This window comes from Schistocerca gregaria, chromosome 3 (genome assembly GCF_023897955.1).
Source record: "Schistocerca gregaria isolate iqSchGreg1 chromosome 3, iqSchGreg1.2, whole genome shotgun sequence".
NCBI lineage: Eukaryota > Metazoa > Arthropoda > Insecta > Orthoptera > Acrididae > Schistocerca > Schistocerca gregaria.
Genome location: NC_064922.1, coordinates 268,831,207 through 268,849,546, shown reverse-complemented (window position 1 = coordinate 268,849,546; position 18,340 = coordinate 268,831,207). Strand labels below are relative to the sequence as shown.

The 18,340-nt window shown below is 39.4% G+C and overlaps 1 protein-coding gene across 8 annotated transcripts in view; it reads left to right on the top strand.

The window, feature by feature from the left end:
- Positions 1-18,340, top strand: part of LOC126353943 (chromodomain-helicase-DNA-binding protein Mi-2 homolog) — a 357,465-nt gene that overhangs the window by 205,907 nt on the left and 133,218 nt on the right. For all 8 annotated transcript variants that reach the window (XR_007565244.1, XR_007565245.1, XR_007565243.1 and 5 more), the window contains exons 5-6: positions 9,503-9,648; positions 10,641-10,793. Coding sequence is in view for 5 of the 8 variants with exons in the window: in XM_050003229.1 (XP_049859186.1) it covers positions 9,503-9,648; positions 10,641-10,793 (299 nt within the window). In the remaining 3 variants the exon portion in view is untranslated. The remainder of the gene's footprint in view (positions 1-9,502; positions 9,649-10,640; positions 10,794-18,340) is intronic.

Below are 18,340 nucleotides of genomic sequence, written 5' to 3'. Positions count from 1 at the left end.
TGCCCTGTCGCTTCTGTGGATGTGTTTACATGCCACACTGTGTGTGCTGCTTGGAGTTTGGTACTCTGCTGTGGGCATTTGAATGCGTCTTGAGCTGCCAACCTCTCTGCTGTGGATGAGCTACTTCCATATTTTACTGAATAAAAAAGTTCTGAGTGCTTATCATACAACATATATGCCTCATTGTATGCTATCATTTGAAGAAAACCTCGCTTACATGTCTTTAATCATTTGAGATAAGATGATGCAAGGACGTGAATGAGCAAATCACTTACTACCGTCCTTCGAATATATAGCTCGGGATTGAAATCGGATTGTTTTAAGTAAAATTGTGTTATCTTATCTAAATTTCATTCACTGTAATGTATAAGCTGAAACAAACGATATGCAAAGTTCACACAGTGTGTTTTTACTGTTGCGAACTCTTTAAACTTTTGTGCAATGTTTTACTTAATTTGTTGCTGCATAGTAAGCAGGGCAGATAACGAAAAGAAATTGAGTGCTGTATCGAGTGCAGATATCAGACTGTAAGATATGCAAAAAGCAAATTTGTTCACATAGTAGTTTTCAGAAATTTGAATGGTAAGTGTTCCATTTCGGCCAGAATGCTGGCTCTCAGCACAGGCACCAGTATTTGGCAGGACATAACCATAACAAAAGCAGCCTCGGCACAGAAAGCAGAGAGTCCGTCTGCTGCATCAAAATGGTTAACAAATTCAGTAAGATAATGCTCAATCACAGCAGTCAAACAGTTAGGGATTATTTTCCACAACTACTTAAACTGGAGTGGACTTACACTTAGTTGCTGCGAAATCTAGCATATGGGTTATATTCATTGAGAAATTTATTAGGAATGTAAGTGAGTCATAAAGAAAGCTTATATACAGCCATTCCTTGAGTGTTGTATGTTCCTCTTTAGCAAACAGAATGAAGTGGTAGAGGAAGATCGAAGTGGAGCAGCAATATTTTTTGCTGCACCTACCGCCTTCTTCCTTTCCCCTGTATAACATTGTCCGTTGCACTACTTCCTGTCTTTTTCTTCTACCTTGGGATCTAGCACAGTACATCTTATTTCGTCTACCATCCATTTGCCTTGGTAGACGTCCTGGCCACCTTCATTTCATTATCAAGTGTCTGGAGCCCGTTTTACATGAGTGGCGTCCTGCTCAAAATTGACTACTCAAAGTTCGTGTACCTTTCGCGTTTGCGTGTAAATTACCAACCCAAAATGATGTGGGTGTATGTATTATGTCAATGATCTATAGACTGTGCTGACTTTTTTGAGAAAAAGAATAGTTCCTCATAATCTCACTTTCACCATTCAGATGCCAAACTGTACAGCAGATAGCTCTCACAACAGTGGCAGTTTTGATGCCACTACTCAAACCAGATGAGACTCAGTACAGGAATAAAATGCCAGGGTTGCTGCAGTGGATGCAGTTGTTCCGCATAGTCAATTGAGATCGTGTAATAGGGGTTTCAGTACTGGCTTTTAGTACAGTCTGATCCATTTGGTTTTTTCCCATTTGTCTTATACCATATAAACCCGCATTTACGTTTCTGGAATTAAAATTTTCCCACCATTTATGGTATTTTTTATGGTACCCATCAAATTTGCTATGTCCACAATGTTAATTAGCACCTGTTTTTGTACCTACATATTTATAATTTTCCTGCAATTAATGTGTTACATAAAAATGTGAAAAATGTGACTCTGGCATGATGTTGGTCATCCAGTAATGTTTACAAATATTATGTGCTTAAGTTTCTTGATACTAGGGCATTCTACTCAGGGGATTTAACCTGGCAAATGCGTAAAAGTTCAAACAATTCGTTCTTTATCTCTTGCCGCTGCCCAGCTCTACTGGATGTGGTGGCTGATGGGAGTAACTACATTCATTCGAATAAAGATATCATGATCAATTGCAACCATTTTCCAGACTGTCTCTACTGTGCAAACACCGTTTCTTGATTGTTGTGATCATCTTAACACGTCTGTCGAACCATATTTAGCGTGTTTCAGCGTTTGGCCAGTTGTAGCGCTGGTTGACACCCTCATTCACTTAGTGTTGCTCAAATGTTTTTAGTTTAAGCACGGTACCAGTTATGTATTTCTTTTTTTCATGCTGAGGAAAACATATTACAAGAGTATTCTTGTTCTCAAGTGCAATATTTATATACGTATTTTTTGTGGTGTTACAGAAGCAATGTGAGTGATACTTTGCGTGTGTGTGGTTTTCCACTTAACTGGGGAGGCGCAGTACCTGATAAAATCAAAAAGATGACCACAGTGCAAGAGACTCGGAATAACACGTTTTCAAACACCACACAAAATTCTTATATACATATTTGCATTTGACAACGAGGAAAATATTCTTGAAACGCGTCATGCTAAGCATGAAAAAGCAAGTAACAAGTGCAGTATTTCATTATTTAAATAGTGAATGACAGCTGCAGGCATTCAAAAACATCGATTATGATGTAGGAAATTGAGCCAAACGTTGCTACTTCCCAGACAGTTATCAGTTCCAGTATCATCAGTGGTTTGTATTAAATAATAAACCTTTAATGAAGAAATCCCTGACAAGTATTTTGGCGCCTATTATGTACATTTATTATACATGAAGTGTGAAAATGTGAGGGGTTATCTTATACGTAACTTCTACAGCTTAAAACATTATTTCCTGCTTTTTAGACCATTTTTTTAAGTCCCTTGAAAAGTATAAAAGTGGGGTTCTTGCACGTCCATAGTGCTCACATAGCACACCTTCATTTTAAAACAGTTTTTGCTTTAAAAGTTTCTTTGCTGTTTATCCACCCATTGTCTTCAACTGGCCTGCATACAAAAAACTCATAAACTGATTCTGTGACTATATAATTATTTTGTACCACCTTCTTTTTGATATGCTCGGTGTGTATTATTTTACTATAACAATTATTGATTTTCAGGGCTACTTGAAACTTGTTTTATAAAATGATTACAGTGAAACCCCACTTTTACACTTTTAAAGAAGTCTCAAAAATGGAGGAAAATGTGAGAAATAGTTTTCTTGAAGCAGTAAAAGTTGAGTGTATGATCTGTCTTTCCATTTGTGTAGTTTATGTACTGTATTTGTACATAACAGGCATCAAAATACTCATCAGGGTCTTCTTTATTGTCCAGTAAAGGTTATCTGAGTTTTGTACTGGAACTGGTAACTGCCTGGAAAGCAGAAACATTTGACTTAATTTCATTCATCATAATTGATGTTTTTGAAAGCCTGCAGTCGTGTCATTAATTATTTAAGGATGACAACACTGCACCAGTTACATATTTTGCCATCCGTAGCACAACACTTTTAGAGAATTGCCAAGTGCAAATATTTACATAATATTTTGTGTGTTTAATTGCCATTTCACTGTACTCATCTTTTTAAGGCCATAAGGCATTGTGCCTCCTCCATTACACGAACACCCCCCCCCCCCCCCCCTCCCGCCACACACACACACACACACACACACACACACACACACACACACACACACACACACACACACACTCACACACTGTAACATGTAAAATATGCTTTCGAGGTGTCATGTTCACGAAGTTACGCTTCCACAGTAGAGACAGTTTAAATAATGTTGTGATCAATCATTATTCAAAATGTAGTTCGTTTCATAAGTTGCCACGTTAAGTAGAGCTTGGTGGCAGCAGGAGAAAGAGCACAAATTGTTCAGACTACTAGCGATTCATATCTTTTGAATAGAGTGCCCTAGTGGCAAGAAACTTAATTTGTAATGTTTGTAAATATTACTTGAAAGCAAATGCCATGCCAGGGTCATTCTATATCAGTTAAACAGTTTCTTTTCTTCACAAACATTGTTTCATAATATGTAAATCACAGGAAAATTACTAATGGTAACACACAATCAGGTGCGAATTGACATTGTGGACAAAACGAAAAATTCCTTAATCAGTGGGGAAAACGTTAACATCGGAACATAAAAGTGTGGTTACACTGTGTACCAAATGGAAAACTTCGTCTGCATTTCGGCTAATAACAGCACCATCAGTGGAAAGAGATTTGGATATGTTGTGTTTACGCATACACATACTGTCATTATTTTAACAGCTCAGAGGTTAGAAAAGTATCTCAAGAGATACCGAGAATAGTGAAGCTTGTAGCATAACTTCTCTTTCCATTTTTAATTTCGCATTCTCTCTAAGAGCAATTTCTGTAACACTAATCTGTCTGCCTTTATCTCAGACTGCTCCAAAGAAGTTTGACATGTATTTTAGGCTGCATGTAAAAGCTTGCAGAACGTGCACTTTAAAAATTTGGATCGGCCAGGAATTGTAGCCAAACTGCTAGTCTGGCGAGCCTTCTACCCTAGAGCCACATGGCCTGTCGAATAATTGAATTTGCTTTAGATTATTGACACAACTCGGAAAATTTGTGTAGATTTTTTGAAGTTGCATCAAACTACTTACAGAGGTCAATATTTGACTTCTGAACTTCATTTATCATAAATATAAAAAAGTTACATAAAAAATAAAAGAATCGGATTGCTGTATGCTGTCTTTGCGTGCCACACTGTAATCCCCCATGTACCAGCAGAGCACTGTAAGAAGCTGCACCAACACTGTCTATTCACAGTGACACATTGAAGTGCAGAGTCACCTTGTGGACCGTGCATCTTGTCGTCCATGTGAAATTTCTTTTCAAAGGTTAAGAATACTTTCCAAGCTCCAGGGCAGATTAAAACTGTCTTGCATCAGGACATAGTTTTAATCCAACAGGAAGCTTTGAAATCTGTACACATTCCTCTGCAAAGCGAAAGATTCATTGCAGTAACAATACATTGTTAAGCTGCGAACTGACGTCATAAACACTGTTCAATAAACGTTCTCATAGAAACAGGATAATTGAAAGGAAATTTAAAAGGGCATACCAGTGCTTATTGTCACTGAGTATTGGTAATAAATATACTTAATGTGCTGACGTCAACTTTTAGTACTTCCCAATACAATAAGAGAGATAACTGCAACTGGAGTGAACATTCATCACAATTTTTTTTTTTAGTAAAATATTGTAGTACGCAACGGACGATACAAATTATTGAAATGAGAAGACAGCCATGGGCAGTCTTGCCCCAACATATTTACTATAGTGATTTTGCTGTGGTTAATGTCGTGAGGTGATTAATATCTAGAACCAAGGTTTACTACTGATGGTGGTTGGTGCTGAAGTTATGCTCTCCACCTCGTAACTTTGGAAGAGAAAGAAAGTGATTATTTCGCTGGAAGATTTAGAATGAAATACTTGTAATGTATTCTCATTAAAGGCCTTCCAGCACATTTCAGTCAATTTTATATAACTGTTGTACTCCAATAAATAGTTATTGTGCCTTTGCAAAAGAGTATTGCAATAATTTGTTTTTGTTTGTGGTACAACAACATTGTCATTTCCTACTGACTTACAATTTCATAACAGATAGCAATTGGGAGCAACATTCTACATTCCTCAGCACCTTTAATAAATTGTCCCAACAATTTTGAGGTGTGAACAGTTTCACAATCAAGTTCCTTAAACCGTAACTCGTTCACATCTGCTAGTCCTTTGCTGTAAGTCACTCACACTCATCCACTCCTGCTTGCCCAATCTCTCACTCATTGAGCCTAACTCATTGTCATCTTTTAAGTCTCTCTCTCTCTCTCTCTCTCTCTCTCTCTCTCTCTCTCTCTCTCTCTCTAATTCCTGGATCTCAACCGACATCCACTTTCTGCTTCTTCTCCCACTGGCACTTTCTCCATCTCTTTCCCTAACACTGTCAACTATGTTCCCCTGCTGTGGTGTCCATCTTCACCTTTCACCGCTGGATTTCGGGAGGACGACAGTTCAAACCTGCATCCAGCCATTCTGATTCAGGTTTTCCATTATTTCCCTAGATCGCTTCAGGCAAATGCCAGGATGATTCCTTTGAAAAGGCATGGCTAATCCAATGGGACCAATGACCTTGCTGTTTGGTCCCCTCCCCCAAATCAATCAACCAACCAACCAATCTGTTGTCACACTGCCATTGTCTCCTTCGCTCTTTCTATACCACAACCAGTGTCTAATATCTTACAATATTTATTACTTTTCCATCTCTTTCCCACTGCCACTGTCTCCTCCTGTTGCAGCATAAAAGGACACAAATTTGTTCACATGATAAAGTATTTGGGAAAATTTTTTGAAGATGCAGAGGAATGTAAAATGAGGCAGCTAATAGCCCACTTTTCAGTCAGTCTTCTATTTTAAACATAAGGTTATTCACAGTTTTTGTGCTCTGATAACATTTTTCCGATGGTTTTCCCTTCTTTCCTCTGCCACAGCAGGTTATGTCACTCATTTGGAAAGAATTTCATGGGTCAGTTGATAGTTTACTTATGTGAAATTGAAATAATGCAAAAATTATTTTACAGCTTGGACCAAATCTCTCCTGCACATAAAATTTACACCCAAAGCAGCATTCCACACACTGTTGAGTGTGATTTATTGAATTATACCATGGGTCGAATAGTGCCCTATAATTTGAGGACATAAAACATCAGTATGCATGCGACAGCATGTGCTACCAATATATTCCAAAATTCCGTGTGTGTAAAAGGGTCTTTTCCAGGATTCCTACCTCAACATCTATTGGTGATAGACATATAATCAACTGTTTGATAGGCCTTGGGCTACGATCATGTGTGTACCCAACTGGAGGAACTCGCATATGGCAGTGGGATCTCTGAAACTATTTTTGTGGTCCTCTACCTCACTGAGCACTGAACAGCTTCACTAAACATCTAGGTAGAGCTATATATCCAGTAGTCTTGGGTAACATCTAAGTGCTTAAAAATCTTCGTAAGCCTGATGATAAAATTAGCAACAGTTGGCAAAGTTGTACTGTGACTAGATACTGTGCACCATTCTAAAGTGGCATAGGATCTGTTTGATGATCCTGGTACTTTTTATACTTCATGAAACACACTCGACCATACTGTGATGCTAGCTAATAGGTCCCTAGTCTTAGAAGAGGGACAGAGCAGACCAAGAATGAAAGCTCATTAGTATAAGGAGGGAAGTGATGAAACAGCATTGAATAAGCTGGATCTTTGGAATGTGAAAACAGTCAGGTCAAAGGACAGAGCATATCAGTCATCAGAGATTTTGTGTTTCAAAAAGGTTTTATGAAAATTCACTCTTCCACATTAATTACAACAGGAGCTGATGAATATACAGAAGCTGACAAACCTTGATCACCTTAGACAGTTCATTACTGGCCCTACTAATCTGCTGTGTGGGGAGGTGTTGGGAGTGTATCATATTGTCCACACAATGTTACATGCAGCTCTAAGAGTTCATAACCTCACCGTACCACTGGCTGAAAGTGATGATAAAATGAAGAGAGACAATAACTTCGTGTTTCTCACTACCTTTATGTTAGAGCTCTGTCCACTAAACTAAACTGCCTGACAGCAAAACTGAAGCACTGAGAAGACATGATTAAGAGTTGCAGTTGTCAATGACAGAATAGCCACCAGAGTTTATTAGTGTTATTGATGTTTAGTGTTGTTACCAGACCTGGTGCGTTATGTTGAATGAGCACTGTGAAGGACACGGCTATGCCACATACTCATGACAGTGTTACCAGCTTGAAGGAGGCCCCATTGTGAATCTCCATGTGGCTGGCTTAATGAATTGTGCAATATCCAGATGTGTGTGGCATCTGTCTCAATGGTGGACTGCATGAGAATGTGAGGGCAGGCATACTAATTGTCAAAGCTGTGGCTTACCATGTTTGATCACTACATGGGAGGATTGCTATTTGGTGCATCAGGCACATTGTAAATCCCTCGCATGCGCACCTGCCATCTGAAAATAAGTAATGCAGTCCCCACGAAATTCTGTTGTCACCCCACACCAGACTGACAGCAGCTGAATTGGGTAATTACTAACCCAAATGTAGGCTGCTATTAACAATACTACACTAATGCTGCACTTGGTGTGATTCTGTGATCGGAAAGCACGGACTGCTTGTGAATGGTGCTGCGCTGTACGAAGCAATGAATCTCCATTCTGCATTCTACAGGTGACCATGACCACTGAGCATGGCAGTGACATGAGGAGAGGTGCCATTCACAACAATTTAACTCCTGGCATCAAGGTGTAGGGATATTACTTCAGGTCGTTGAGGAAACTGTGATGGCACAGCAGCTCTTCACGGACATCTTGCATGCTCTTGTGTTAAGTTTCATGCAACAGTATCGTGGTACTGTTTGTCAACAGGAAAATTCGTGACCACATGTGGCAGATGTCTCAATGAACTTTGTGTGACGTTGAGGTACTCCTGTGGCCAGCAAGATCTTCACATCTGTGCTAAATAGAACACGTGTGTGACCAGCTTGGACATCAACTCTGTCCCAGTACCAATATCCATGATAGCAAGGAGCAGCTGCGCGCAGTTGTAGGCCAGCTTGCCTCAGGAGAGGATTCACTGGCTTTGACACCCTTCCCAACCGTCCCAAACAGGGTGGGTACGATGTCGTACTTATAAATAGGCTTACATTTGCCAAATTCTTTGCCAGTGATGTTCCATTCCATTTTCTCCTTACCTTCTGGCTGCATCACTTGTTTTGCCAACCAATGTACATTTGAGTGTACTCTTGGTAAATGTACTTTTACAAAATCATTTTCAGTGGGCAGAGCCTATTTAAGCAATAACTTTTCCTGGTCGGTGCATTAACTTCCGGTTATAATGTCTATGTTGTTCAATGTCTGTGGAAATAAGAGCTTTTTTTTCTTTCCAATACTGAATTAAGAGTGCCATTAAGAATTGGTACTGGTATGTAAACACACCACTCATATTACATCTTTTGGTCTGTAAAGAGTTGCCAGTGCTTGTATTCTTGAAAGTAGAATGAATCACCCTATATATTTAACACAGGTATCAAATGCAAATTTGCCAGTTAATTAGCTGCATTGAAAAGGCTATCGTTAGGGATGATTGTCGTTGGAATTTTGTTTGTATTATTGACACGGAAGGAATATCCACTGGAAGATGGTAGTAATTCCTTGTATTGAGTTAAGAGCATGAAAATAGGACAGTGACTATGAGCCAGGCAATGAAAAATGTTGATACATTCAGAATTGGGTTTCGAATCTTATCCATTTGTAAAGTGTCATTGCATTTCAAGTAAAAATGTTAGTCTTTATTGAGTTTCTTTTGGTCTTTCCTATGCAGGAACCATCAGTATATCATAGTTACCCTTTTTTCCATGTTTCAAGCTAGCTTTTTGGCACTTCGGGCTACTTTTGTGTATTAGATACACAGAATGCACATCTGCAGTCCAAAATAGTAATAAAAATAATCAATGTTTCTTTCAGCCACTCTCACATCTGTGCAAGAAATATGTAATAATGGTGTCACCTTTTTTGGGAGGATTGAGGAGCCTTTTAAAACCTTGTGCTACTTAAATCAATTGTTACAGGAATGCCTACTGTGGAGGAAGTGTGTGAAACATTTGGTTTGACAGACGTTGATGTAGAATACACAGAGGCAGATTTCCAGAATCTGACTACTTATAAGTTGTTCCAGCAGCACGTGCGGCCGTTACTTACAAAGGAAAATCCTAAGGTAAAATTTCTTGTGAATTGTCAGTCTTTTTTTTTTCTTATGTCAGGCATATGCAATTCTAATGGATTATTAAATTCTGTTTTGCGTACTGCAGATAATGTGGAAATGAAATGATGGAAAACTAGTTCCTCAGTCAGTCATTTAGTCAATCATGGAGTTACTGAATAAGTTTGTGACAGAGAACTGTGATTGAGGGGTAGCAGCATTGCCAGACAGTATGGATAATGTTAATGTCATTTAATCCTGCATAGAATATGCACTATATCCAGAACAAAAAGTTATTCAATGATAATGTTCGCTGTTATTCAACATAACTCTGTCAACAAACAATAAACACAGTGAATCTTTCAAATTATGGTACCCACTATAAATTTCATCGGGTTTCTAAATTCCTCTTCCCTCCTGTAGTACATTTAAAGAAGAATTGAATAATACTTCCAGTGAACAAATGTGGTGGTGGTACAATCAGAGCTTCAAACAATGCCAGTTGGCGCAGGTCAAGACAAGGAAGGGGATTGAGTTGTTGCCAGTTCCAAGTGACAGTTGCAGTACGCACAAACACGTGCTTTGCACATTGTAAAAGCATGTATCCACAAATTATGTCCCTTGATTACTTATGTAGAATTCATCACATACCACTACCATCAATCATGACAACTCCCAACAAATGGAATAAAAGTAACTAAATAACTCGATAAGCTCATGTGAAATAGTCACACAGCACACAACATTAACAGCAGAGTGCTGAGTACACTTTTGAGCGCTCATTGGCTGTAGGTCAATGCGTGGCATAGGCGTGCGGAACAAACCCTATTTGACCGCCATCATTCGTGATTCCACTGTTGTAGTAGTAGTAGTAGTAGTAGCAGTAGCAGCAGCAGCAGCGACGGGAAAGTTACTTAGATATCTTGATACTTTTTCTGTTTGTATTACATTTGAAATTGTGGTTGTGAAGACATTTTGTAGTTACTTCATTATTGGTCAAATTTCAGGTGCCAATGTCCAAATTAATGATGTTGGTTGCGGCAAAGTGGAGAGATTTTACAAACATTAATCCCAACACAGAACAGGAACAGGAATCTGTGTCTGATGAAAGCTACAGCCGGAAACCAAGCCGTTCGAGAACGTCTAAGGAAACGTCAAAGGTTAGTTTTTATGACCCATGTAATTTAGTCCTAAAGAGTATTTTAAAGCTGTCACCAGATGAAAAGTAATTAAAGAGTAAAAATTGGTTAGCATGGTGATTTTAGTGTGTATTATGAGTATGCTTGATGAATCTTGGGCCACTGCAGCATTAAACATATATCAAAACTTACATCTCCAATAGTGTGATTCCGAAGTACACATAACATTCCTCTTGTCACTGTAGCCTGCCTCTAGATTCTAGCATTTCTTTTTCAGCTCATCGTTGTCTAGTACCTAAGCTTCTCATTTCAACATTCTTTTAAGAAAATAAATAATTAAAGGCAGGGAGTAATGTAGGCTTCAGTGGTGTATATAGTATCTATTCCCTCGCATTTACTACAGTGATTACATCACAGTTATTAAGGTGAAAAAGGGCATCCTATAATGCTTTAAGGTTGTGTGTCAGGCTAACCTGTTTTGAGCTGATGGGTAGATGCAGTCAAAATAGGAAAATAGTGATATTCTTCTTACTTGCTTCTTCTCATCAGGTCAGTTTATATCTGTAGGAAGTCATAATAAAATATTTGAACTGCAGCTTTGAAAAATTAAAGGCTTTGACAACAGTGTTTGCTATTTATTTGGGTAGTTTGTTAAAAAGTTTGACTCCCATGTCGAAAGTAAAATATTGGCATAGGGATATGTTCATTTGAATCATATGTAAGTTTTTGTTTTGCCTGATAAACTGCTCATGAATACTACAATTTTTGCAGTCTACTGTCACTACTTTTAGATTGGTTTTTAGAATATAAGGGTTTCCGTAACGTAAATAAGTGTGGCCTTACAGGAGTCCCTGTGTTTGCATTTAGACGTGATTCTAATAGTTCCATTTTGCAATTTGAATATGCTGTTAGCCTGTTTGGCAGTTTCCTCAAAACGTGACCCCATATTCAAAATGAAAATAGTAGTAGTCATTACATGCTCTTTGTGCTGTTTTCTCACTGTGGCAGGATTTTATTGAGTAGATTAGCAAGCCTTGCTCAATTTTGTTGGAGTGCTTATTCCATTTTACATTGCTTTATAGCCTTAATCCTAAGAATGTTGTTTATGTATTGTTATTAACTAGTTCATTGTTCATAGAGAGAAGTGGGAGGTCCATATCCTTGTTGAGAGCATTGTGAAATTCTAGTTTATTCATTTATTTTATGTTAAACTTCTCATTCAATAGAACCAAGTTGAGGAGCAAATCTCCATAGACTAATCTTGTGCAGATGACAAGCTGCGAGTATATATTACCAAGGAAATTATCCAGCATAGACGAATGTGTTAAAATTACTGCTATTTTTTTAATTCTTGTGGTAGCTTATTGAAAATTGATGCACCAGAATACTGCACATCTTCATGCACCAGTCACAGAAGTGTGACCCAAATGCAGATTGGATTTCTTCAAAGTATTAATTGAGTGAAAGCCACTAATTCTTAGGAACAAACTCATAATGTTAACAACAAAGCACATAAAAGAAAATAAATATCGAGAGGTTAATGTGAGGATTCCCATCCCCTAATGATGCTTTTGACGAAGCGTCCGCCCCCCCCCCCCCCCCCCCACGTGGCCGCTCCCATAGGCCAGTCCTAACTCTGAGGCCAAAAAATAGTTCTTGAGGTCCCCACAGGAACAGCAGCTTCGCTGCTTAGCCTGTCTTACTCCTGGTAGATGTAACCAGAGATTTGCAGTGCAGTGCAGGATTCCCAGACTCCTGAACAAGGGTCAGTAAAAAGTTCACCTACTTACACCGTATACCGCTCGAGTTATCCATTTCTGACCCAGTTATACTCTTTGTGAATAGAAGAGTTGCATCAGAATATAGTGCTGTATGTCATGAGTGAATAAAAACATGCAAAGTACACAAATTTTTGGCTGGACGCTCACAAATTGCAAATACTGTTGTAATGGTAAACATAGTAGCTATCAGTTTTTAAACAGGTTCCGAACATGGCCTTTCCGTGACAGTTTATTATCTCTCTGACCACCCAGAAATTTCAACTGTTCCGACTCTGTAATTATATGGCCATTCTGTGTAACCAGTGAGTTTTAGTTGCATTGTTTACTAGAAACTGCTGACTGGCTTACTGCGATTTAGCATCAATTTATTTTCTGCAAGCCATGAACTTATGTCTTGAACTGCAGTATTTGATATATTGCCTATTTTCCGCATATCCTTCACTACAAAGCCTCTTCTGAACTAAAAAGTGTACATGCGGCAGCATATTATGTGAATTAGAATGTTCAGTTACCCTTACGAGTAGAGCCTTTTCAGTAACATTTGCAAACACAGATCGCATAGACATAGGTTCAGAATTTTGTGCATTACCCCTTTCTCCTTTGTATAAAGCAGTTTTACTGTGGAGTTCTTTAATCATTCAGGAAACTTACCTTTCCTAAAGGAAACTATCCTGCTAGATTCCCCATTACACCTAGGAGTTTTCAGCAATTTAAACATTGACTCAGTCTCCCCCTTGTCCATCTGGCTGAATTTTATTTTAGATAAGTCTTGGAAAGCCATTTTATAAGAGTTCTACAATTCCTTGTAGAAAGTAAGTTTTTATTTAATTCTCCTGCTAATTCAGAAAGTGATTGTTAAATACTGTTTATGTATCTGACTATTGGCCAGACACTTCCTTCATGACTAATTTTATTCTCATGATTAGCTGTTCCATTTGCATACAGAATGAAAAACATTTTTAAGTGCCTGATAGTACTCTGTGTAATGGACTACTGGAGCTCAGTTGTTTCTCTCCCTCATATTTCGATACAATTCCCACTTTGTTTTACCCGATATCCTTACCCCGTTAGTCAGCAATCAAAATTCCCTGTTAGTGACAGTATCCTGTTTTAAACATTCTAATGGAATTATGTTTGTCTTCTATTTTACCTACACTGTAAACTTCCTGCCACTCTTTCTCTTTAATGAGATTTAAAGAAGTCTCTGTTGCCACTGGATTAACATTTTTAAATATTGCATAGTTGTATTTAGTACCTGTGTGTGCTCAAATTCTTTTTGATTTTAAAATTTGTGCATTATGGTATGAAAGGCCATTTACTCTTTTACTAACAGAATGTGCCTCTAGCAATGAAGAAAGAATGAAAATGTTGTCTATAGTTGCTGGTTGGAAAGAATAGTGTCTGCATCAGATGATATGAATCTGCAAGACCTTCCAACATTCTTTTCCATGCACAATTGCCTATAAAACTAATATTAAAGTCACCACACACAACTAACTTCTTGTAGTTTCTATAAAGTGAACAAAGAACTGTTTAGCTTAAACAGAAATGTCCTGAAATTGGAGTTATGGGACATGTAGATAATAATAATTTAAAGTGTAATTTCAGCTGCTCCTACTCAGCGTTCAATTATCTGTTCATTGCTGTGCTTTGATACTTCAATAGATTCAAATGAAATACCATTTTTCGTGTACATGGCCAGTCCCCAAATCCACAAAGAGACCATTGAAAAATAGCCAATTAATCTGTGTCCTGGTATAGGAAGCCATGAATTGCCACATTATTTATTTGGTGCTTGCAGTGTGATATATCAATATTATCAGTCAATATCAACAAGCAGTTCACTAACCTCATCTTTGACACATCTTACATTTTTATAAAATGTGCTATTTTATATATATATTTTATATATATATATATATTTTATATATATATATATACAGACACAAGCAGACATGTCTGCCTTGCCTCTCAATCTTTCCTGAAAAACCTTAATCCTACTCCCAACATCACCACAGCCGAAGCCCAGGCTATCCGTGATCTGAAAGCTGACCGATCCATCATCATTCTTCCGGCTGACAAGGGTTCCACGACCGTGGTACTTGATTGCCGGGAGTATATGGCTGAGGGACTGCGTCAGCTTTCAGACAACTCTACATACAAAATTTGCCAAGGTAATCCCATTCCTGATGTCCAGGCGGAGCTTCAAGGAATCCTCAGAACCTTAGGCCCCCTACAAACCTTTCACCTGACTCCATCAAACTCCTCACCCCACCGTCACCTCGCACTCCTACCTTCTACCTACTTCCTAAAATTCACAAACCCAAACATCCTGGCCGCCCCATTGTAGCTGGTTACCAAGCCCCCACAGAACGTATCTCTGCCTACGTAGATCAACACCTTCAACCCATTACATGCAGTCTCCCATCCTTCATCAAAGACACCAACCACTTTCTTGAACGCCTGGAATCCGCACCCAGTCTGTTACCCCCAGAAACCATCCTTGTAACCATTGATGCCACTTCCCTATACACAAATATCCCGCACGTCCAGGGCCTCGCTGCAATGGAGCACTTCCTTTCACGCCGATCACCTGCCACCCTACCTAAAACCTCTTTCCTCGTCACCTTAGCCAGCTTCATCCTGACCCACAACTTCTTCACTTTTGAAGGCCAGACATACCAACAATTAAAGGGAACAGCCATGGGTACCAGGATGGCCCCCTCGTATGCCAACCTATTTATGGGTCGCTTAGAGGAAGCCTTCTTGGTTACCCAAGCCTGCCAACCCAAAGTTTGGTACAGATTTATTGATGACATCTTCATGATCTGGACTCACAGTGAAGAACAACTCCAGAATTTCCTCTCCAACCTCAACTCCTTTGGTTCCATCAGATTCACCTGGTCCTACTCCAAATCCCATGCCACTTTCCTAGACGTTGACCTCCATCTGTCCAATGGCCAGCTGCACACATCCGTCCACATCAGACCCACCAACAAGTAACAGTACCTCCATTATGACAGCTGCCACCCATTCCATATCAAACGGTCCCTTCCCTACAGCCTAGGCCTTCGTGGCAAACGAATCTGCTCCAGTCCTGAATCCCTCGACCATTACACCAACAACCTGAAAACAGCTTTCGCATCCCGCAACTACCCTCCCAACCTGGTCGAAGCAGATAACCAGAGCCACTTCCTCATCCCCTCAAACCCAGAACCTCTCACAGAAGAACCCCAAAAGTGCCCCACTTGTAACAGAATACTTCCCGGGACTGGATCAGACCTTGAATGTGGCTCTCCAGCAGGGATACGACTTCCTAAAATCCTGCCCCGAAATGAGATCCATCCTTCATGAAATCCTCCCCACTCCACCAAGAGTGTCTTTCCGCCGTCCACCTAACCTTCGTAACCTCTTGGTTCATCCCTATGAAATCCCCAAACCACCTCCCCTACCCTCTGGCTCCTACCCTTGCAACTGCCCCCGGTGTAAAACCTGTCCTATGCACCCTCCCACCACCACCTACTCCAGTCCTGTAACCCGGAAGGTGTACACGATCAAAGGGAGAGCCACATGTGAAAGCACCCACGTGATTTACCAACTGACCTGCCTGCACTGTGATGCTTTCTATGTGGGAATGACCAGCAACAAACTGTCCATTCGCATGAATGGACACAGACAGACAGTGTTTGTTGGTAATGAGGATCACCCTGTGGCTAAACATGCCTTGATGCACGGCCAGCACATCTTGGCACAGTGTTACACCGTCCGAGTTATCTGGATACTTCCCACCAACACCAACCTATCCGAACTCCGGAGATGGGAACTCGCCCTTCAGTATATCCTCTCTTCTCGATATCCGCCAGGCCTCAACCTCCGCTAATTTCAAGTTGCCGCCGCTCATACCTCACCTGTCTTTCAACAACTTCTTTGCCTCTGTACTTCCGCCTCGACTGACATCTCTGCCCTTAACTCTTTGCCTTTAAATATGTCTGCTTGTGTCTGTGTATGTGCGGATGGATATGTGTGTGTGTGTGTGCGCGAGTGTACACCTGTCCTTTTTTTCCCCTAAGGGAAGTCTTTCCGCTCCCGGGATTGGAATGACTCCTTACCCTCTCCCTTAAAACCCACATCCTTTCATTTTTCCCTCTCCTTCCCTCTTTCCTGACGAAGCAACTGCCAGTTGTGAAAGCTCGTAATTCTGTGTGTGTGTTTGTGTGTTTTGTTCATGTGCCTGTCTGCCGGCGCTTTCCCGCTTGGTAAGTCTTGGAATCTTTGTTTTTAATATATATATATATATATATATATATATATATATATATATATATATATATATATATATATATATATATATGCGGTTACTTCTTTAGACACACTTCCTTTAGTCAGCAATACCCCCAGCTGATTTCAACCCTAAAAAATGTGCAGCTCTTTACTACACTATCATCCATAAGGTTTGCCAACATCCCTTTTCCGTTGACATGCAGGCTACTCCTATATTCCGCGACAGCATTTTTTGGCCTCTGGGTTGGGACTGCGCAATAGACAGCTTCACAGCTAGCCAGTTAGCATTTAGTCTGTTTCCGCATACCATACTATGTAAACTTCCTTCTTGTTTGAGTGTTCTGTCATGTTTTACATATGTGAAACAGCAAGTGACCGATTTCTGTTGTATTCTGTGTGTTTGTGAGTTTTCTCATAATGGCGGAAACACCCAGGAGGTGCCAAGTAGTGCACAAACAGGCAAGGGATCTTATTTTTAAAGTGGACTTGCTCTTCAAACGTGAGGAAGATTCAGGTGAACCAGTCTGCGACATTGCCAAGGTGCAGGAATGTTCCGTAGTTGCTGTCTGTATACTCTCAACTGAGCTGCCACCGCAGCATTCGTTGTGGGCTGAATAGCCAGAGGCCATTAATGTAGTCATCTACTACAGTGAGGCTTGATCTGTCAATAGACTCAACTGGCACCACTGCAATGTGAACCATAGCCTCTGTCATCAGTTCTCTCTCAAGCCCTGCGGTAATCATTTTGCAGTCAGCCATTGAGTAACTCAGATTGTCATACTTCTTCACTTTAAATTCTTTTTAAGCAACGAAGAAAAAGTTTTTTTTTTATATATAAATTTAATTTTGTTTCCATATAATTAACACTGCACCTATCTAAAGAGGTCTCACTAATGTCTCTAAAATCTATACAAATTTCATAGTAAAATTGCTATGGAAAAAGGAAATTTTTAGTATTGTATACTGAGAGAATAATTAAAATTGGACTGTACATTATAGTCTATCAAATGTATGAAGTTCTGTCACCTAACACTTCTGTTTTGGAGCAGAATATATTTTACCAAACTTTCAAAATGCCTTAGATGGTATTGTGCTCCATTATGAAAACAATGTAGGTCTTTCATTGAGCCCCTTGCTTACTAAGCTTGCTATAAATATATAGACTAACAAAGTAGCAACATGTTTACTTATAAATCGCTTATCTAAGTAATTGTTTCTGTGACAATAAGCTAAAGTAACTCTGCATTGAGAACTTAATGCAAATATTCAATTGCAGAATATCCTTCTAGTATCATATGCTTTGGTTTGGTACCTCATGAAATTGTAGTGTTTCAGGTTCAATTATTTCCATGTCCTGTGTATTTTCCATTCTGTCTTCACTTCCAGCCAGTGTACCAGCAAGAACATCTTTGTCACCTGCTGAACTGCTGCTACTTTCACTAAAATATTCTGTTTCACTAGTTTTTTTTCGATAACTCGAAAATTTCATTGTTGAGCATGTATTTT